The sequence below is a fragment of the Rhinichthys klamathensis genome, unplaced genomic scaffold, assembly GCF_029890125.1.
Source record: "Rhinichthys klamathensis goyatoka isolate OS25496 unplaced genomic scaffold, OSU_Roscu_1.1 h1tg000105l_1, whole genome shotgun sequence".
NCBI classification, from domain to species: Eukaryota; Metazoa; Chordata; class Actinopteri; order Cypriniformes; family Leuciscidae; genus Rhinichthys; species Rhinichthys klamathensis.
This window is the reverse complement of record NW_026606644.1, coordinates 415,594-432,892: the sequence shown is the minus strand read 5'-3', so window position 1 is coordinate 432,892 and position 17,299 is coordinate 415,594. Positions and strand designations below refer to the sequence as shown.

The window sequence follows — 17,299 nt, the reverse complement described above, 5'->3', positions numbered from 1 at the left end:
CCTTAACATAAAGCGTAACCCTGTTAAATAACAAATTAGCCATGTAACGTTAATCAATAACTATAGTAATGAGTTGCATGAGACAATGAAGGAATGTGCTGTTACTGCATATTCTGATGCGGCACACTAGTTAAACACAAAACTATTAGTTGAATTTACAAATCAAAAGACTTTTTAAATCATTGCAATTTCCCAATCCTGATAAAAAAAGAGAAAATGACCTAAAAATAGCTGTAAAGGTCCAAAAAGGACAAAAAAAAACCTATAATAAATGTTGTTGTTTTTTTTGTGAATAATAGGACAAACTACTTTTTGGTGGTTCTTTTTTTGTGTTCTTTTTAGAGCTTAACAGCAACTGATTAATAAACGTATTAATTAGGGTTAGAAAAAACACATCGGTAACACTTTACATGAAACCATTATGTAAAATGCATTATAAAGTCTAATTGGAAGGTTATAATGTATTATATCTTTTCATAAATAATTGCATTATAATATTTGTAGATTCATTGGTACATCAAAAATTGGTTGTTTGTTTTGTTTTAACGCATTCTACTTTCTAAAGGTGTGCTTAATGAATAGATATGCATTATAAAGTACTATAACTGTCTTTACAATTATTCATGAGATCATATAATGCATTGTAAGGTGCATTCAAGGCATAATTAATGCATTCAAATATTTTTTATAATGCATTATATATAAAGGCGTCAAGTAACGTGTTACCAAAAAAAAAAGAAAAAAAAGTTACTTTTCTTTTTTTATATTATTCTACTCTCCAGTTGTCTGTCTCTACACCACAGTCTATATCCCACAATTCCATATTTGGGAGACATTTGGGAGAAGACAGAGCGCATATCCCACGGTGGCTATGCACTCAGGACAGGTTCAGGCCTGAGTGCTTTCACTGAGCTGTTGCATGCGGTCCGCCAGCTCCAGACAGTGTAAGATCCGGCTCCTCTCCGCCTGGAGCTCGGCAGCAGAGACGTCCCCCTGCAGCTTGCGGGCGAACAGCACCAGATCCTGCATGAACAGCCCCACTGGCTCCCGCTGCCCGGCTGGCAGCTCGCTGATAACGCCGTCCGTGAAGTGGAGGTCGATGCGTTTGACTCTGCCCAGTCCCGGGCCTCGCTCTTCAATCCAAGTGAGAGGTCTGCGCCAGAAAACACTTGTGTTTTTTGCATGTCAGGTCAAAAAAATTCATACAGTTTTGAGCTATTTGATCTAAGGTTGGGTCAACCATTTAGTAACACCCGAGTAACCACTTAGAAATGCAAGCACCACCCATACAACTGTACAAACCTACATAGAAAAGCAAATGAGTCACTCAATTTAAGTGAATAGCAAAAAAACTAAAAGGTGATGAAGTATTGAAAAATGAGGAAATGATGACAAGTTTCACATTCTAAACATAGACACTACTGTTAAAAAGTTTGGGAGCAATACATTTCTTTAAAGAAATGAACTTATACTCGGCAAGGACGCATCAAAAGTGACGATAAAGACATTTACAATGCTACAAACATTTCAATTATATGCTGTTCGTTTGAACTTTCCATTCATCGAAGAATCCTGAAAAATAAAATAAATCACACTTTCCACAAAAATATCAAGAAGCACAACTGTTCAACGCTGATAATAATAATACTTGAAAACAGCCATTTTAAATTGTAAGAATATTTTACAATATTACTGTTTTCACCTTATTTTTCATTAAATAAATGTAGCCTTGTGAGCATAATATACTTATTTCAACACCAATAAAAAACCTCTTACCGATCCCAACTTTTGAATGAATTTACAGCACATTCATTTAAATTTCAACCTATAATTTGTATTGTTTATGGTCACGTTATTTGCCAGCTATGCATAAAGAATAGAATAAATGCAATACAAAAATCTAAAATAAATAAATAATTAGGAAGCAGAGAAGGCCTCTCTGTGGTGATAGTGTGCTCACTTGTTTTGTTTGGTCAGTAAGTGGGCCGTCATCTTCATGTATTTGTTCTCTTTCTCCTCCACCAGAGATGTAGCAGTAACCGTGAGCTCCCCGAAAAGATCAACCAACCACGTCAGTCTGGAAATGCCACTGAACGACGGGAACCCAAAATTAGGCTTCAGGGGTCCACCTGAGGAGAAACATGACTGTCACTCGAACCCCTAGAGGAAACCTTTCAAAAGAAGATGACCTGTGTGCTGTTATACCTGTGAAGTGCAGTGTTCCCTTCTCCAGTGTTTTCCCACATATGTCTTTCTTCAGTTGTTTATAGTCCGGAGTAAGCAGTTCAATATGTTCTTCATGAAGCACCAGACCTGAAGACACCAGAAGTTAGATACAAAACAAGTCGAAAAATATTATTTAGCTGCTTTATAACGACAAACGTTCTACTAGAGCAGCACGTTTCTGGATAAACTGAGAACCACAAATTTTGATTGTAACACAGAAATAAAGACACTGTGTGGTTGAAAACACTGTTTGTGAAGCTGTATCATATCTATACATGACAACTGCTCTCTCTGGATCAGAACCCAGATCTGAATGTTCACTGTGATCGTACTTGTCAAAGGTTTAATAGACATAGCCGAATCATTGTCACTAGGGAATAAGATCTTGTGGGTGTTTGAATCGAGATCGCGATCTTTTCACGATTAATCGTGCAGCTCTGCGTTCTACTATTTCAAAGATTTACTCAAGAAGACAGAAGACAAGCATCCAGACAGCAGCTCACCCTTCTGCTGAGCCAGGTTCCACAGATCCACTGCAGACGTGTAGCTGAGGGTCACGGGATACTCGACACACACGTGCTTCCCCGCCTCCAGGAACTGCCTGAGGACAGAGCATCATGAATGAGCATTTCTGCCATGCGAGAGGGGTCAGAAGAGGTTTTCTGTGTGATACCTGATGCTCTCTTCATGGTTGGTGTTTTCCGTGCATATAAACGCCACGTGGATGTCGGCTCTGCTCAACGCCTCCGTCATAGTGATCTGCTTCACACACTGCTGGTCTTCAAGAGTCCTCCTGCACACACAACAAAACTGATTATCATATATAATATCCCTCATTTCTATATTAAGTAAAAATAAATGAATGTATAAATAAATAAATACATGTGGGAAATATAAATAAATACATGACATTTTTTTATATAAATAAAGCTAAAAATAATATTGAAAAAATACATTGAAAAATAAACAAATTTATTCCCAAATGTATTTATTTTTATTTTATTTTAAACTTTAATTAAAAAATGTATTTGTGTAATTATCTATCGATATATTTATACATTTATACTTTCTTCAGGTTTGATCCTGTTTAAACACTACCATTCAAAAATGTGGGGTAAAAAAATAAGAAATTAATACTTTTATTCAGCAAGGACACATCAAATTGATCAAATGTGAAAATAAAGAATTGTATAGTGTTACAAAAGATTTCTATTCCATATATAAACAGAATACAATTATTTGAAATTGTAATAATACTTTAGAATATTATTGTTTATCCTATATTTGTTATTAAATAAATACTACCATGGTGAGCATTAGAGACATTTTTTAATAAATTACCAGTTTTAAAGATTCTCAACTTTTGGTCTATATTATAAATACAGTATATATGTATAAAGATTCAGTCTTTCAATAAGAAGACTCAAATGCATGCTTAAAGTGCAGTCATCATCACAATGGGCTATTTATGAATATGAAGGTGTATGGATTTCTAAACTGCACACCAAGCAAAGCACAGTAAATATTTGCTATATGATATGAAACGTCCCCAGAGAACTTATCTTGTGTTTTATGGGGTCACAAAAAAAACCGCAACGTAAGTGCTTTAATGTGTCAGTAGTATGAATGTGTGGACGAGGCACTGACCTGGACACGAAGCCTCTGATGGTGAGCTTCTCTGCAGCGCTGGACGGTAGAGGAGCGACTAAATCTCTCATCCTCACACATCCTGCAATGCCTAGACCTACAACCACTGATCCCAACATGATTCCTGAAGCAGAAAACCAGCATTAACTACAAGTACAAGTGTGCTTATAGTGAAGAAATAAAACTGAATTTGTTCTGAACCTCGTTTAAATTCTGCATATGCTGAAAAAGTTTCAAACAAGTGTGAAGGGAAATTTCATTAATCCTAACTAACATTCCTTTTTTCTACAGAATTAACATTTATATGCTTTTGTACATTTATATGTACATTGATATATATTTTTTACCTCATGACTTTGAGCAATAAGCTGAAGCATCAAGGAATCCAAATGTGCTTTTACCCCATAACAGTATTATAGATACGAAGAGCCAATCATATTAGAGAAATATTATGTAACGGATCATGTCCCCTTTGTAATGCACTTATATTCTATATAAACTGTTGTATTCTTTTGGCTGGTGGGATTCTCTCTGAAATTGGCCTGAGATCCTCCGGCTGTGATAAAGCATATCTAAAGGCCGTGTCTGGAGTCTGTCTGGTCACTGCTGTGCAGCGGGGTAGAGGAACACTAGAGATCTGATTCCCAAATGATAGTGTTCATTAGGGGCGAGACGTCATCCGACTCGCCTGCAGAAGCGCTAGAGGTTAACTTAAGTCAGAGGTTAACTTCAGTCAGAGGTTAACTTCAGTCAGACTCAGAGGTTAACTTAAGTCAGACTCAGAGGTTAACTTAAGTCAGACTCAGAGGTTAACTTAAGTCAGTGTGTAGGGGAAATCTACCACACAATCATGGAGTGTGGATCGATCCACATCTACACTGACCTTGTCATCCTATGAAAACAAGCTTGTAAAGACATGGCGGAGCATAACATTTTTGAGAAACTGGTTTGAGTTCGCTGAAATGAAGTTTTTGGTATGTCTGCATGTGTGTTTGACTGATAACGGCTTGTTTAGTCACACTTCCTTTACAAAAAAAAAAAAAAACGTTTCTTGAGAATAGACTTGAATACAGTAGTTTTCTGAATATTGCGTAAGGAAAAACCGGTTTTGGTTATATTAGTTACCCATTTATTTAATATGGGGAAATGGGAGACATTTCCTATTACCTGGAACTAAAAAAAAAAACATTTTAAAACATTTTTTGCCTAAAGTCGTTTATAGTGTTTTTTTGTTTGATCACTTTCCTTCCTACTCAGTAAATAATTAATAAATTATTAATTAAAGTGCATGCTATTAAAATAAAATTATCTTTTTATTTCATGATAAATATCACAAGATTTACTTTGTGTTTGAGGGTATTTCTTAACTTCTGCACTTTTAAGTGATTATTAAAATAATTAGCATTTAAAGTGTTTGGTATGGTGGTAATGACAGCAGCATTGAAGACATTCATTTATATTTAAAAATGACAAACGATACATGAAGTGAACATTTTTATATTATTATTTTCATTTTCAAATTACATAATGAATAAAAAAAATCCTATATATATATATATATATATATATATATATATATATATATATATATATATATATATATATATATATATATATATTTATATATTTTTTTTTTATGTCATGTGACATGGTGTATAATAATATAAGTTAACCAGTTACCAGCAGCTACTGACAACAATAATTTGGCTATCATGCTGCCAATACATATTTTCTCAAATACTAGAAATGTATATTGATATACAGGAAAGAAATCTGTTTATTGAAATGCTTCAAAACGCGTGTTAATTAAATCACCAAAAGCGCCACATTAATGAAACACATCTGCATATCGCGCTCAAGAACGCGCAAATGAGAGATTACACAACGAATCATTTTAATTCTACTAACGTTATATGCATAAGTACAAGAGCAAGATATAACCTCACCTCTGAATGTCGTCGACGAGCCTTTGGTGTGAATCTCTAATGCATCCGCAGTGAAATAAGAGAAATGAATGACATTCTAGTGTGACTCAGGAAAGAACTTTCATAACTCTTTTTTCGTAACCGCGCGTGCGTCTGACGTCACGCGCTCCAGCCGCACGTGTTCCGGTTGTCGACAAATACATAATAAATAAACAGAGTATCGTACAAATCAAGAGTTCATAACTTTACTGACACGTTTACTTTTTCATTTATATGATAATATAGAGCTTTACTATGCGTTTAATCAGATTATCTATATCAATGTTTGAATAAAGTTTTTCAAAGTAAAACGAACATGGCCGCGTCCATAGCGCGCTGCTTTTAGTGTCTTCGACACTAAAAATAATCGACGTGACGGTGAGTTATTATTATTATAAACAGCCCTTGAATTCGATGCATGAATTGACGAAATTAGGTCTCAGTTCTGTGAAATTCAGTGACATTTTTAGACCATTTTTAGATAAACCCTATCTTGCCAAAGTATCAATATTAAAGACGGCAGATTTGAAAAAGAAATTTCACTGTACTATTGTAGAATAATAAATCAAACGTTTCTTGGACTTTCTCTTTAGAGAATGTCCCATGCTAGGACTGTCTTTCAAGGACATTAAGGCACCAGGTAAATACCATATATTCCACAATTTAGAATAGTAAAACCATGGAACTATGAAATAACAAAGGGCAGTATGAGAATCAGTAACTTGTTAGTGTCCAATATATATGTAAAACACACACACACACACACACACACACACACACACACATATATATATATATATATATATATATATATATATATATTGGACACTACTTATTCTTATACTGCCCTTTGTTATTTCATATTATGTATGTCTGTATATACAATTAATTTGATTATTTATTTCATATATATTTTTTTCAAATATCATTTATTTCTGTGATCAAAGCTGAATTTTCAGCATCATTACTCCGGTCTTCAGAGTCACATGATCCTTCAGAAATCATTATAAAATGCTGATTTGATAGTCAGTTATTATCAATGTTGGACACAGTTTTGCTGCTTAATATGTTTTTTGAACCTGTCATACTTTTTTCAGGATTCATTGATGGATAAAAAGTTAGAAAGAACAGCACTCATTCAAAATAAAAATCTTAAAAATAAAAGTATTCATTTCTTTAAAATAAAAATTACTGACCGCAAACTGTATTCTACAAGACCAACGGTATTGTATATGGGTACAAAAGATTTCTGTTTGAAATAAATGTTATTCTTATTTGACATTTTATTCTTCAAAGAATCCTGAAACAAGTATCACAGGTTATAAAAAATATTAAGCAGCAAAACTGATTCCAATATTGATCATAACAGAAGACTGGAGTAATGGCTGAAGCTTTGCATCACAGAAATAAATTCTATTTTAAAGTATATTAAAAAAGAAAACCAAACCATTATTTTTGATCAAATAAATGCAGTCTTGAAGAGCATAAGAAACATTAAAAATAGTAATGTTTTCAAACGTTTGACTGGTACTGTTTCAAACTTATTTCAAGCACTGAAGCAGAAGCCATGTTTTTAAGATCATGAAGGAAATAAATTGATTGACATTGTTATATGTATATAATCAGTGCTGTTGTATAGAGTTTTCCTCCAGCTGAAGTGAGGATGAGTCGATCGACCGGCCTCCTGCAGCAGATGACCATATTCATCACTGTAGTGACCGGCGGCGGCTGCGCTATGATGTATTACCTCATGCAGAGTAAGTCATTGTTAATTACATCGGATGTTATCTGTTAAAAATCTTGTAAACAATTGTGTCCTGTTTCTTTCAGAAAATTTTGCAAAAGCAGAGTACTACCGTCAGGCCCTTGAACAACTGAACAATAATTCCACAGCCATGGCCAGTCTGGGCGCTCCTCCTCTAAAGATCCACAACATCCATTTATCTGACCGCCACAACCGCATGGACCACAGCAGCGCTCAGGTCAGCAGCACCCTCCACCTGAGGAATACTCACTCGCTTATAGATTAATCACTGTATCAATCATTTTCAGCTGAAGATCCCAGTTACCGGCTCAAAGACTGGAGGTTATCTCTACACAACGTCCACCAGAGACACTCTCATGAACAGGTGCCATGTTTTCAAAAATCCCAGAATAGAGACATTCCTCTGAAACCTTCAAAGCCTAACCGTGGCTTCATGGGTTTGTGTATGCTAATAGATATGTTACATTATAAAATAATCTTAACCTCTTTCGTCACTAGATGGCTCCTCCAGCAAGTGTTCCTAAAACTGAGGGAAGGAGAAACCATTGAGATTTTCAACAAGACGGAATCTGAAGAGTAACTTTATACAGAAGCATTGCATCAATGTTGAACAGACGACTAATGCCAATGGACGGTCAGAGAGTCCCTGTACAAAAGATGATTGACAGCATGTCTTTTTTTAAGCACATGTGATTATGGCATTTTCATATATTTGCCTACTTGAAATGTTAATATATATTTATCTGGGATGTAGCTTGGAGAAATTGTGATTTAGTCGTTTTTTTGCTGTTTATGTGCTTCATTAAAGATGGATGATGTCATACACTGTAATTTTATGCATTTTATCATCTTTATATACAGTATATATATGTGTGTGTGTGTATTGAAATACTTTCTTGAACATGTTTATTTATTAACAGTATATATCTGATCATATTGAAAAAGCAGGGTTGCATAAAATAAATAAGTCACAGGAATAATAACCTATATCTGTTTGACTTTCTAAAAATGTGTGTAAAACATGTGAATTTGAACATACTACAATTTAATACAGCTTTATACCAAGCACTGGGATATTTGGATAATTTGACATGACTTGTCTAGTACCACTGTAGTTACTAAATCTTACCAGTAGGAGTCAGTAAAACATTAAGCCTCAGTAACTTCAGAAATTTGAATCACAAGTTTCTCATGACTGTCAAAACAGTCACAATTGTTTCATTTTGAGAGAAATTTCGAAATATGCAGAAAAACAAGTGCACTTTGTTAGAGTGCTCCAGGTCATGTGGTCAGTATAAACTTGACACAATTTTGTGCCATTCAAAAAATAAATCTGTCTTAATTTTTCTTTGTTCACTCGAAATAAAACTACATAGATTGGTTGATTTTTTTGGACCATGTACTGAAAGATTTCCCTTGGTACGTCTTTTTTCATTTGACATTTAAACCATGCTCAGTTCATCATAACCATTACATATGAAAAATCAACATTCAGAAGAGTGAGCAGATTTCATCCACAGATGCGCCCAAAAAGACTGGTTAAACTGAAGAATCCATAAACACTTAAAGCTATAATAATAATTGAATTGCATTAAAGGCAGGGTAGGCAATTTGTTCCAGAATTTTTTTTTTGTAATGCTGGTTGAAAGTCTCTTCACATCCTTATAGCAATCACTAAGTTAGGCTAAGTGGTCTAAATGTATTTATATGTGTACATATATAGAGTGAATGTATATCCACGTTTTGCAGTGTGTGTGTTCACTACTCACTGCTCCTAATGTGTGTGCACTAACTTGAATGGGTTAAATGCTTTCGGAGAAATTCCGAGAATGGGTGGAATGACAAAATAACCGTATAAAATTCACACACTAAACGGATACATACTGCATAAGTATAAGTAAGTGCATTGTATAATGCGTTATTAACCCATAATGCAATGCACTCAGCTTGGCCTTTCACGTCTGACCAATTAATCAGAATATCGACCACATAACAAAAATAAGGAAGAGAAGGCTACAGTATTATGCCATTGTATTTCAAAGATGCAGCAACGCAGCATACTACATGAATAATAATAATGATCAAAGGAAACAGTATACAAACTACAGTGTGGAAGCAGTTCACTAGTGACCTGTTCAAGTCTTCTTCAGTTCTCCTAAATCTGTTCTGAATCTGACTAAATCTCGTTCCAGACCAAGTTGAGGCTTCATGTCTCAAACTTTCCTTCTTTCAATCCCTTCAAAAATCCCAGTGTTATCCCCCAAAACCACCCTGTTCCTGCTCCAGAAATATCCTCATATTCCACAGAGCTCTGGCGACCATCTGTCCTCGCGTTCATCTGCCAAAACATCCATATGAATACTTCCTCCAATCTGTTCTGATCTGATTTTGCAATATATTTATATTACATCACAGTGTTTTAGCAAATTAAATAGCTATAAATTCTTCATTAAATGTTATGACGTGTTTAGGCTATATTTTGTTATTGATTTATTTTTGCAGATTATGTTCACAGTAACAGTCTGGCTTTGGCACATTTCTCCTGGCTTGAGATTCTCTTGAATATTACAGGGCTAAAAAAAATTGAGACTGAAGACACCAGATTGGGTATATTTAGGGGCGAGCAAAACACCTATAAACCTCACATTAATCTTAATAACTTTTTTTTTTCTTCTTCAATGTGCAATATTTTCGAGTGAAATGCCTTCTATAAATAGCTAAACCCGGTTTAAATTAAACGCCTAAGACATAGCCTAATTCAAGGCACATGTTTGAAGTCTCAAATTAAAATATGTAGAATACTTGATTCTGATTGGTCAATCTGCAGTCAAAGAGTAATGAGTATTGACTGTCTGGCTATAACAATAATAATTATTTATACTATTATTATCATCATTATTATTATAGAAATAATTGCTGTGACTTTCTATAATAAAACATTTTTGGTAATATGCAGTTCTGTACACAGAATATAATTTAATATGTTACAAATATATTGTACAAGTCAGCGATATTTCAGACCATGATGTATTATACACAGGAGCGACAGCCAGATTCAGATAGAAAGTGATTGTTTATTGACATTCGTTAAGTGTAATGCTGTAGTTACAGATCTCAGCCTGAGAGAGGCGCTATAATTGACCTCAACAACACAATTCAAATTAACATTTGTACACGTCCGCTCTTATTCTCTTCCATACAGATAGATTAAAAGTGTAAAAATACATGAGCAGGCAAGTGTATGTGTCCGAGGTGGAAGCAGGAGCCAACTCTTTCAGCATTTCCCAGAATGACATGTTTACAGAGAGGCAGTGTGTTCCAGAAACTTCTCCTTATTTCTCTCACATTTTCATTTCAGGGCTGCGAGAGTCTTGATACATGAAGAAACGTCCTTCACAACCGCCAAATAAGTAGGATTTCTTATAATTGCAAACAAATATGCATAGTAATATACATTTGAGAAAACCATTTTTAACTAACATTATGTCAATAGTAAGTACGAAGACATGTTTAAAAAAAAAAAAAAGAAAAAAAAAAAAGAAGATGAACTGTTGGCTGTTGAATTGATTAATCACATTTTAAAATTTTGATTTTACATAGACTGTTCAAGCAAATATGTACACATTTGATATACAGACATTTTATAATTTCTTAATTGGGATAAATAATACAAATGCACTTTCCCTACATTCCTAACATCTTAAGCTGAGTTGAAGTGTAGTTCATTTTGAGCTGCAATTGATTTTAGATAGAATTATATTTCAGAGACTATCAAAGCCTGATTGCTTTACTTCTCCATCACCACATTAAAGGGAGAGTACACCTAAAATTAAACTGAAATGAAAAAAAAAAAAAAAAAATCATCACCCTCATGTTATTCTGTTAATAAAGGAAATTAACCATTGTTGCGATCAAATCTTCTGCATATTCAAACAATGCATTTTTTGGGTGAACAATCCCTTTATGAAAATATTAGGAGATAAAAATAAAAGACTGATTCATCAAGTGTGGATTAGACACAAACACATGCACCTTTAAATGGCATCAAGTTAAGATGATTTATGACGATCTTAATGTATAAAACACACATTCACGTCATTTTAAAATGTAAACATGAACGATAATCAAAACTTCAGCACAGGAATCTAGTCGTCAATAAACCAACCCACAGAACGAACCAATCTGACCTTCCAAAGAAATGTTTTCTGACATTGAAACCAATTTCCTTTTTGAATAAATATATTACTTTCAGAATTTCTCACTTATCTTCACCTTAAACACGCAAACAGCTGAAACACTCAAGTGAACATGAAGTGTGGCACACACATTTTTCTGTAGTTTCTTACAATCTCTTTACCACTTTAAGTCATAAAAAGACACCATATAAATAGATATAAATAGATTATACATTTTATAAACATTGGGGAAAATGAGTGCATATCATGGCATCAGGAAAATCTAAGTATATTTTAAGTGACCGTGGAGATTTAATCATATGCAAATGAGCCACGATGAACTGCCAATGGGAGCGCAGACAGTAACGCCCACCTGATCGGAAATCATGATAAACAAACAACCACACAATAAATCATTCCATTTTGACAACTAATACATTTTTTGCCACTAAAAATGAACATGCTAAAGGGAAATTTGTATATAAGCTGCAGCAGTGCATAAAGAATCACACCATGAACAGTAAAACTGCTCATTGTGAGCATTCACTTACTGAGATGTCTTCACTCCTATTGGCAGTGCTCATTTACATAAAGTACATGTCCAAATCGCTATAAATCACTGTCACCATGAATGCACCTTTGCACAGTGTCTTAACCAAAAGCAACTGCCACAATTTTGTCAGTCTCTTTTTTTTGCTTTGTTCCGCTGGGTAACTCCGCCCACAGTGCAATCTCATTGGTTCAAAATCTCACTCCACACAGCTGTATAATTAACATATTCTAACTGGATTTGTTGAGTTGTTTAGCATTTTCACTTTCAGCGATGACCTTAAAGAAAAAATTCTTGGTTGGGGTGGGGATTTTTTTAACATACCCAAAAACATTCATTAATTGAAAGCAATCATGTGTCAACACTAAAAATTTCATTCAAACATTACAGACAAAACATAAAACAGCATGAAGCCTTGAACATCCTTGAACATCGTTGACGCTTAAAACATTTTAATATTAAAATGTATTGATTGATATACTAATACATCGAAAGTGTCAAATCAAGGTTTAGACTTGCCATTTCCCCCTAGTCTGTCTTTGACTCCTGCAAAGTGACATGACGTGAGGTCACTTCCTGTGATGATGACGTGTTGGGTGAGACACATTTACAGTAATTACGGCACCTCAATCAGATGTTTTCTGTGAGTGTATTTGGTTTTAACTTTACAATTCTTGTCAAAATGCACCAAAAGAAAACGACGGTTTATGGCGAAATGATGGTGTGCGAACTGAGAGCGACTCCAGCGGAGGTCGAGGCCCTGAGTGTTAAAGCAGGTTGAAGGCTTCTCTTTCACTGTTGCATACCCGTTACACACTGTACACCCGCGCAGGTGACTGATGCATGCAGTGGTGTCCTGAACAAACCAAAGAAACGAACACAGGATACGATCCACGCTAGTAGATAAGTAAATACAGTGTACACGGGAAAGTCACGTGAAGTCCTCACTCAAGGCCAAAAGTGCTGGTTTCTTCCACAGCGATCAGCAGTTTCTCGTACAACATCGTGTAGGACGGATACGGCGGAAGATCCAGACGATTAAAGCATGTGTGCGCCCTGAGGAACCAGACATGACATCCATCAGCCCGGCTGAAAACACGTTTCTGATCTCATGGATTGGTCATCAGTTTCTAGAATCGTGGCCAATCTGTTTAGGTCTGGTCATGTTTTAACATGTATGAAAAAACTAAATCAAAGGGGACAATCTTTCTTTTTAAATTATTAATATTTTTTTAAATACACTTCATTTGTAATTATACTTTTAATAAGTGATCATTCTAAATGATTTATTATATTATTAGTTAATGTTGATTTTAAACTATACTGTTAATGATAATTTGTAATTATTTATATTATTAATTAATGGTAATTTTAAATTATATGATTAAATACATTTCTTTTTCAATTATTTACATTATTAAATACTGTTAATTTTTATTCTAGTTTTATTAATATGTTGAATTAGTTTTTTTTTTTGTTGTAGTTTTCATGTTAATTTTAATTAAATCTTTAGGAATTTTGTAAATGTGCTTTTGTCATTTTTCTTTTTTTTCTTTCTTTTTTATAAATATTGCCATTTATGTTTAATTTAGTTTTATTTTAGTTTTTTTTCTTCCAGTAATTTAATGCTTCAAACTTATTTAAACTTATTTCAGTTTATTACTGAGGCAATAATTCTAATAATTTGAAATGAACATTATTTAATAATAGAATTTAAAATTATTGTTCAATGTTTTTCAACTAATATTTATATTTTATTTTATTTCAGCTTTATTTCAACTAACAGAACAGAAGGCACTTAAATTCATTTTTTTTTTTGTAAAACAAAAATTAATATGTCAGTCAAACCCTTTCATATTAAAATATTTTTTTACACCTTTAACACAGAATGTTAAGTTACACAGACTATTTTAAGTTTCTTTCCTGACTGAAAAGACAAAGGACAAGTGTAAAATTTTGATAATGATCCATGTCTTACGTCAAATACAATGGAAGTAAACTGGTGTGTAAATGCTGTAATATGTTGACTTTAAACGTTTTATCCAAGTTTCTTCTGCAATGTTAAAGATCAATCGAATGCTTACAGTTGTCAGCTGACTGAGATTTTTAGTAAAACTTGCACCTTTTATTATTTCATTATTGATATTTGCATCTTTGAATTCATTTGAAAGCTTTCGCATACCAGCTCAAATCAAAGCCAGATTTGTGAAAGATGAAAAGGTGTGTCACTATACCTCGGGAGCGATGTGATCTTGCCCCATTTCTCGATGCAGAAGCGCCGTAGGCCGTTGCTCCCGCGCAGGGCGGTGAAGCCCTCGTACGGCACGCTGGAGGTGCCCGTCACAAACTGCAGCAGACGCAGTCTCTGTTCATTATTGAAGCGCTCCACCGCTCCCCAGAACCACCGGATGACGATGTGCCCATCATGATAACCTGATGATGAATATACACAACCTTCTTACTACAACTAGAATTTTACATTTCACTTTTTTCCATAGAAGCAGATCTGACTGCACTGAGAAACATCAACCACCTCCTTAATCAAGCAGGTAGGAAATATACTGTCGGAAAATTATATTAATGAACACATAGAATGCATAATGAATACAAGGTCTTGAAGTGACAATACAATATAGTGAGAAAAAGAATCCGGATAAATATTGTCATCTTTCAACACGTATGGATTTGACTGGCACAGCCCTAATATCAAGATTTCTGACTGCATTTGTGTTGTGTATTTGTGTATGTATTTGTGTCTATATAGGCATAAGTGTGTGTTCTGACCTCCTCTGTACTCTGTGTTGTTTCTCCAGTCGTTTAAATCAATTTCTGCTGTTCCTGCAATAACCAGCTCCAGTTCTCTGGCGTCAAACACAGAAACCAGACGAGAGTCCACCACCTACACACACACACACACAGGTTAAAGGTTAAATGGTGGTCACACGGACAGACAGAGAGTAAATCAGATGACAAGCATGCTTACCTCGTAAAAGCCTCGGACCAGAGCCTGAGTCTGCTGGACGACGCCTCGCTCCACTCTCCACTTCACCATCCGATCAATATATTCCTTCTTGTTTTTCTCGGTAACCTGCATGTTTGTCCCGCCGGACTTCAGCTCCCGCTCTGTTACCTAACACACACACACACACACCCCATCTTAGGAAAAATATTATTCCCTGAATTTTTAAAAGATAGGGATCTTTAGGCTGCTGTTTATTATTATTGTTCGTGACTAAACTGCATGCAATGTAAGATAACGTACACCCCTGGGTTGGGGTGCGTTAAAAGCATTAATGTGTTAAATCAACAACCCTAATATATATTAGATTTAACATGTTAATTTGGTGCAATATATTTATATACTTGGCAAAAAAAAGCTTTTTTCCAAGCAAGTGATTACGTGTAAATGTTCACGCAGGTGATCAGGGAGTCCTGGGAAGTCAGTAGAAAGGTCTCTTTCTGTTCAGTTATTGGAACTGTGACATTAATTTACTTTCGCCAGTTCACTGTTAGTTTGCATGTGTAAAAATGCATGAAAAACATTGGTTTCTTTCCATTAAAAATCAGTAAAGCTTATTTGGATTTTACAAAAAATGTTTAAAATTCAGTATTCTGAAAAAGGAATTAATTTTTTTATACATACGTATATATAGAATTGAGAAAGCATAACAATGCACAATGAGAAAGCATTTTCATGATGTTGTTTCAGGGTTTCTCCCACCTGGCCGAACACTTCCTCATTGACAGTGAAGGTAAGATCCAGCACATCTGTGATGTCATTTTCCTTCATCCACTGTAAGCTCTGGTGGAACTCCTCATCCAGATACTCCAGATCACTGAGATCTGTGGATCTGCAAACAGGGGTGACAATGATGCAAAGTGCTTTTACAGTTCAGACATCAGAGGATAAGATATTCTGATAATTGCTCGCCTAGACCGATATACTGGTATTTGAAATTAACAGATGCATTAATTTCCATTGTGTAGGTCCCGTTTTTTTAAAATATATTTTTAGCGAATTTTAAAAATAGGAAAAAATTCAATTTAAGCTGTTTTAATTTTGATTTCTAATTTATTTATTGTTAAATTGCATTGGAGTGAATTAAGGACCATTTTTGAGATTTCTGTCAAAAAACAGGTGAATTTACCATAATTAACCCTAAATCAAATAAATCTAGATATCTGCTTCCTGTTGCCTGTCACAAATTCTGTCAGCCACTAATGTGGAAGCAAATATAAACTACACCTCAGTTTAGGGTCATTAACATTTAGGTCAGTAAGATTTTGTTGTTTTTGAAAGAAATGAATAATTTTCTTCAGCAAGGATGCATCAATTGTTTAAAAGTGATAGTAAAGAGATTGGTTATGTTACTCGAGATTTCTATCTCAATTAAATGCTGTTCTTTTGAACTTTCTATTCATCAAAGAATCCTGCAAAAAAAAAAAAATCTATCATGTTTTTTACAAAAAAAATTAAGCATGTCTATTAGTTTTCAACATTGATAAAAAATAAGAAATATTTCTTTATCAGCAAATCAGTTTATCATGTGGATCATGTGACACTGAAGGCTGGAGTAACGCCTGATGAAAATTCACAAATCAATTAGATTTGTGTTTTCAATAAAGACCTTTATATAAAATACACAGGACATTTACAATTTAAGTAATATTTTTTGTCATCTTCGAACTCTACATGTATATGCTTTATGGTCCACTCACAGTCTGAGAAGAGCTTTATAAAATGGGCGGGTGAAGAAAGCGTCCAACAAATACTGATGAATCAATGCCAAGCCGAGAATTCGACCACTGAAACGGAACCTGAAAACACACGTCACATCAAGAAGCTCAAAAACAGACATTCTAGCAATAACAGCAGTCTGTGAGAGCAGCCAATGACATAACTATTTATTTATCTGTCAATGGCTATTCAGTATGATTTCTCATACCACACAGAAAGTGTGCAAATTCCTTG

The 17,299-nt window shown here is 34.5% G+C and overlaps 3 protein-coding genes across 4 annotated transcripts in view; 1 reads left to right on the top strand and 2 right to left on the bottom strand.

Moving 5' to 3' along the window:
- Nucleotides 1–768: 768 nt before the first annotated feature.
- Nucleotides 769–5,963, bottom strand: blvra (biliverdin reductase A). Its single transcript, XM_056253438.1, has 7 exons — nucleotides 5,820–5,963; nucleotides 3,874–3,997; nucleotides 2,900–3,019; nucleotides 2,730–2,827; nucleotides 2,206–2,313; nucleotides 1,961–2,129; nucleotides 769–1,153 (listed from the first exon to the last, which is right to left on the bottom strand). Exons 2-7 carry the CDS (start codon nucleotides 3,990–3,992, stop codon nucleotides 889–891), a joined length of 879 nt encoding a protein of 292 aa, XP_056109413.1. The 5' UTR covers nucleotides 3,993–3,997; nucleotides 5,820–5,963; the 3' UTR covers nucleotides 769–888.
- A 1,488-nt stretch (nucleotides 5,964–7,451) lies between these two features.
- Nucleotides 7,452–8,196, top strand: LOC130087209 (cytochrome c oxidase assembly factor 1 homolog). Its single transcript, XM_056253439.1, has 4 exons — nucleotides 7,452–7,594; nucleotides 7,668–7,819; nucleotides 7,890–7,966; nucleotides 8,101–8,196. Exons 1-4 carry the CDS (start codon nucleotides 7,501–7,503, stop codon nucleotides 8,180–8,182), a joined length of 405 nt encoding a protein of 134 aa, XP_056109414.1. The 5' UTR covers nucleotides 7,452–7,500; the 3' UTR covers nucleotides 8,183–8,196.
- Nucleotides 8,197–12,979: 4,783 nt separating this feature from the next.
- hecw1b (HECT, C2 and WW domain containing E3 ubiquitin protein ligase 1b) overlaps nucleotides 12,980–17,299 on the bottom strand; it is a 43,374-nt gene continuing 39,054 nt past the window's right edge. For both annotated transcript variants that reach the window (XM_056253434.1, XM_056253436.1), the window contains 6 exons: nucleotides 17,047–17,145; nucleotides 16,049–16,178; nucleotides 15,311–15,457; nucleotides 15,112–15,226; nucleotides 14,562–14,760; nucleotides 12,980–13,383 (listed from right to left, as the gene is read on the bottom strand). In XM_056253434.1, the coding sequence (XP_056109409.1) occupies nucleotides 13,272–13,383; nucleotides 14,562–14,760; nucleotides 15,112–15,226; nucleotides 15,311–15,457; nucleotides 16,049–16,178; nucleotides 17,047–17,145 (802 nt within the window). In that variant the 3' untranslated portion in view covers nucleotides 12,980–13,271. The remainder of the gene's footprint in view (nucleotides 13,384–14,561; nucleotides 14,761–15,111; nucleotides 15,227–15,310; nucleotides 15,458–16,048; nucleotides 16,179–17,046; nucleotides 17,146–17,299) is intronic.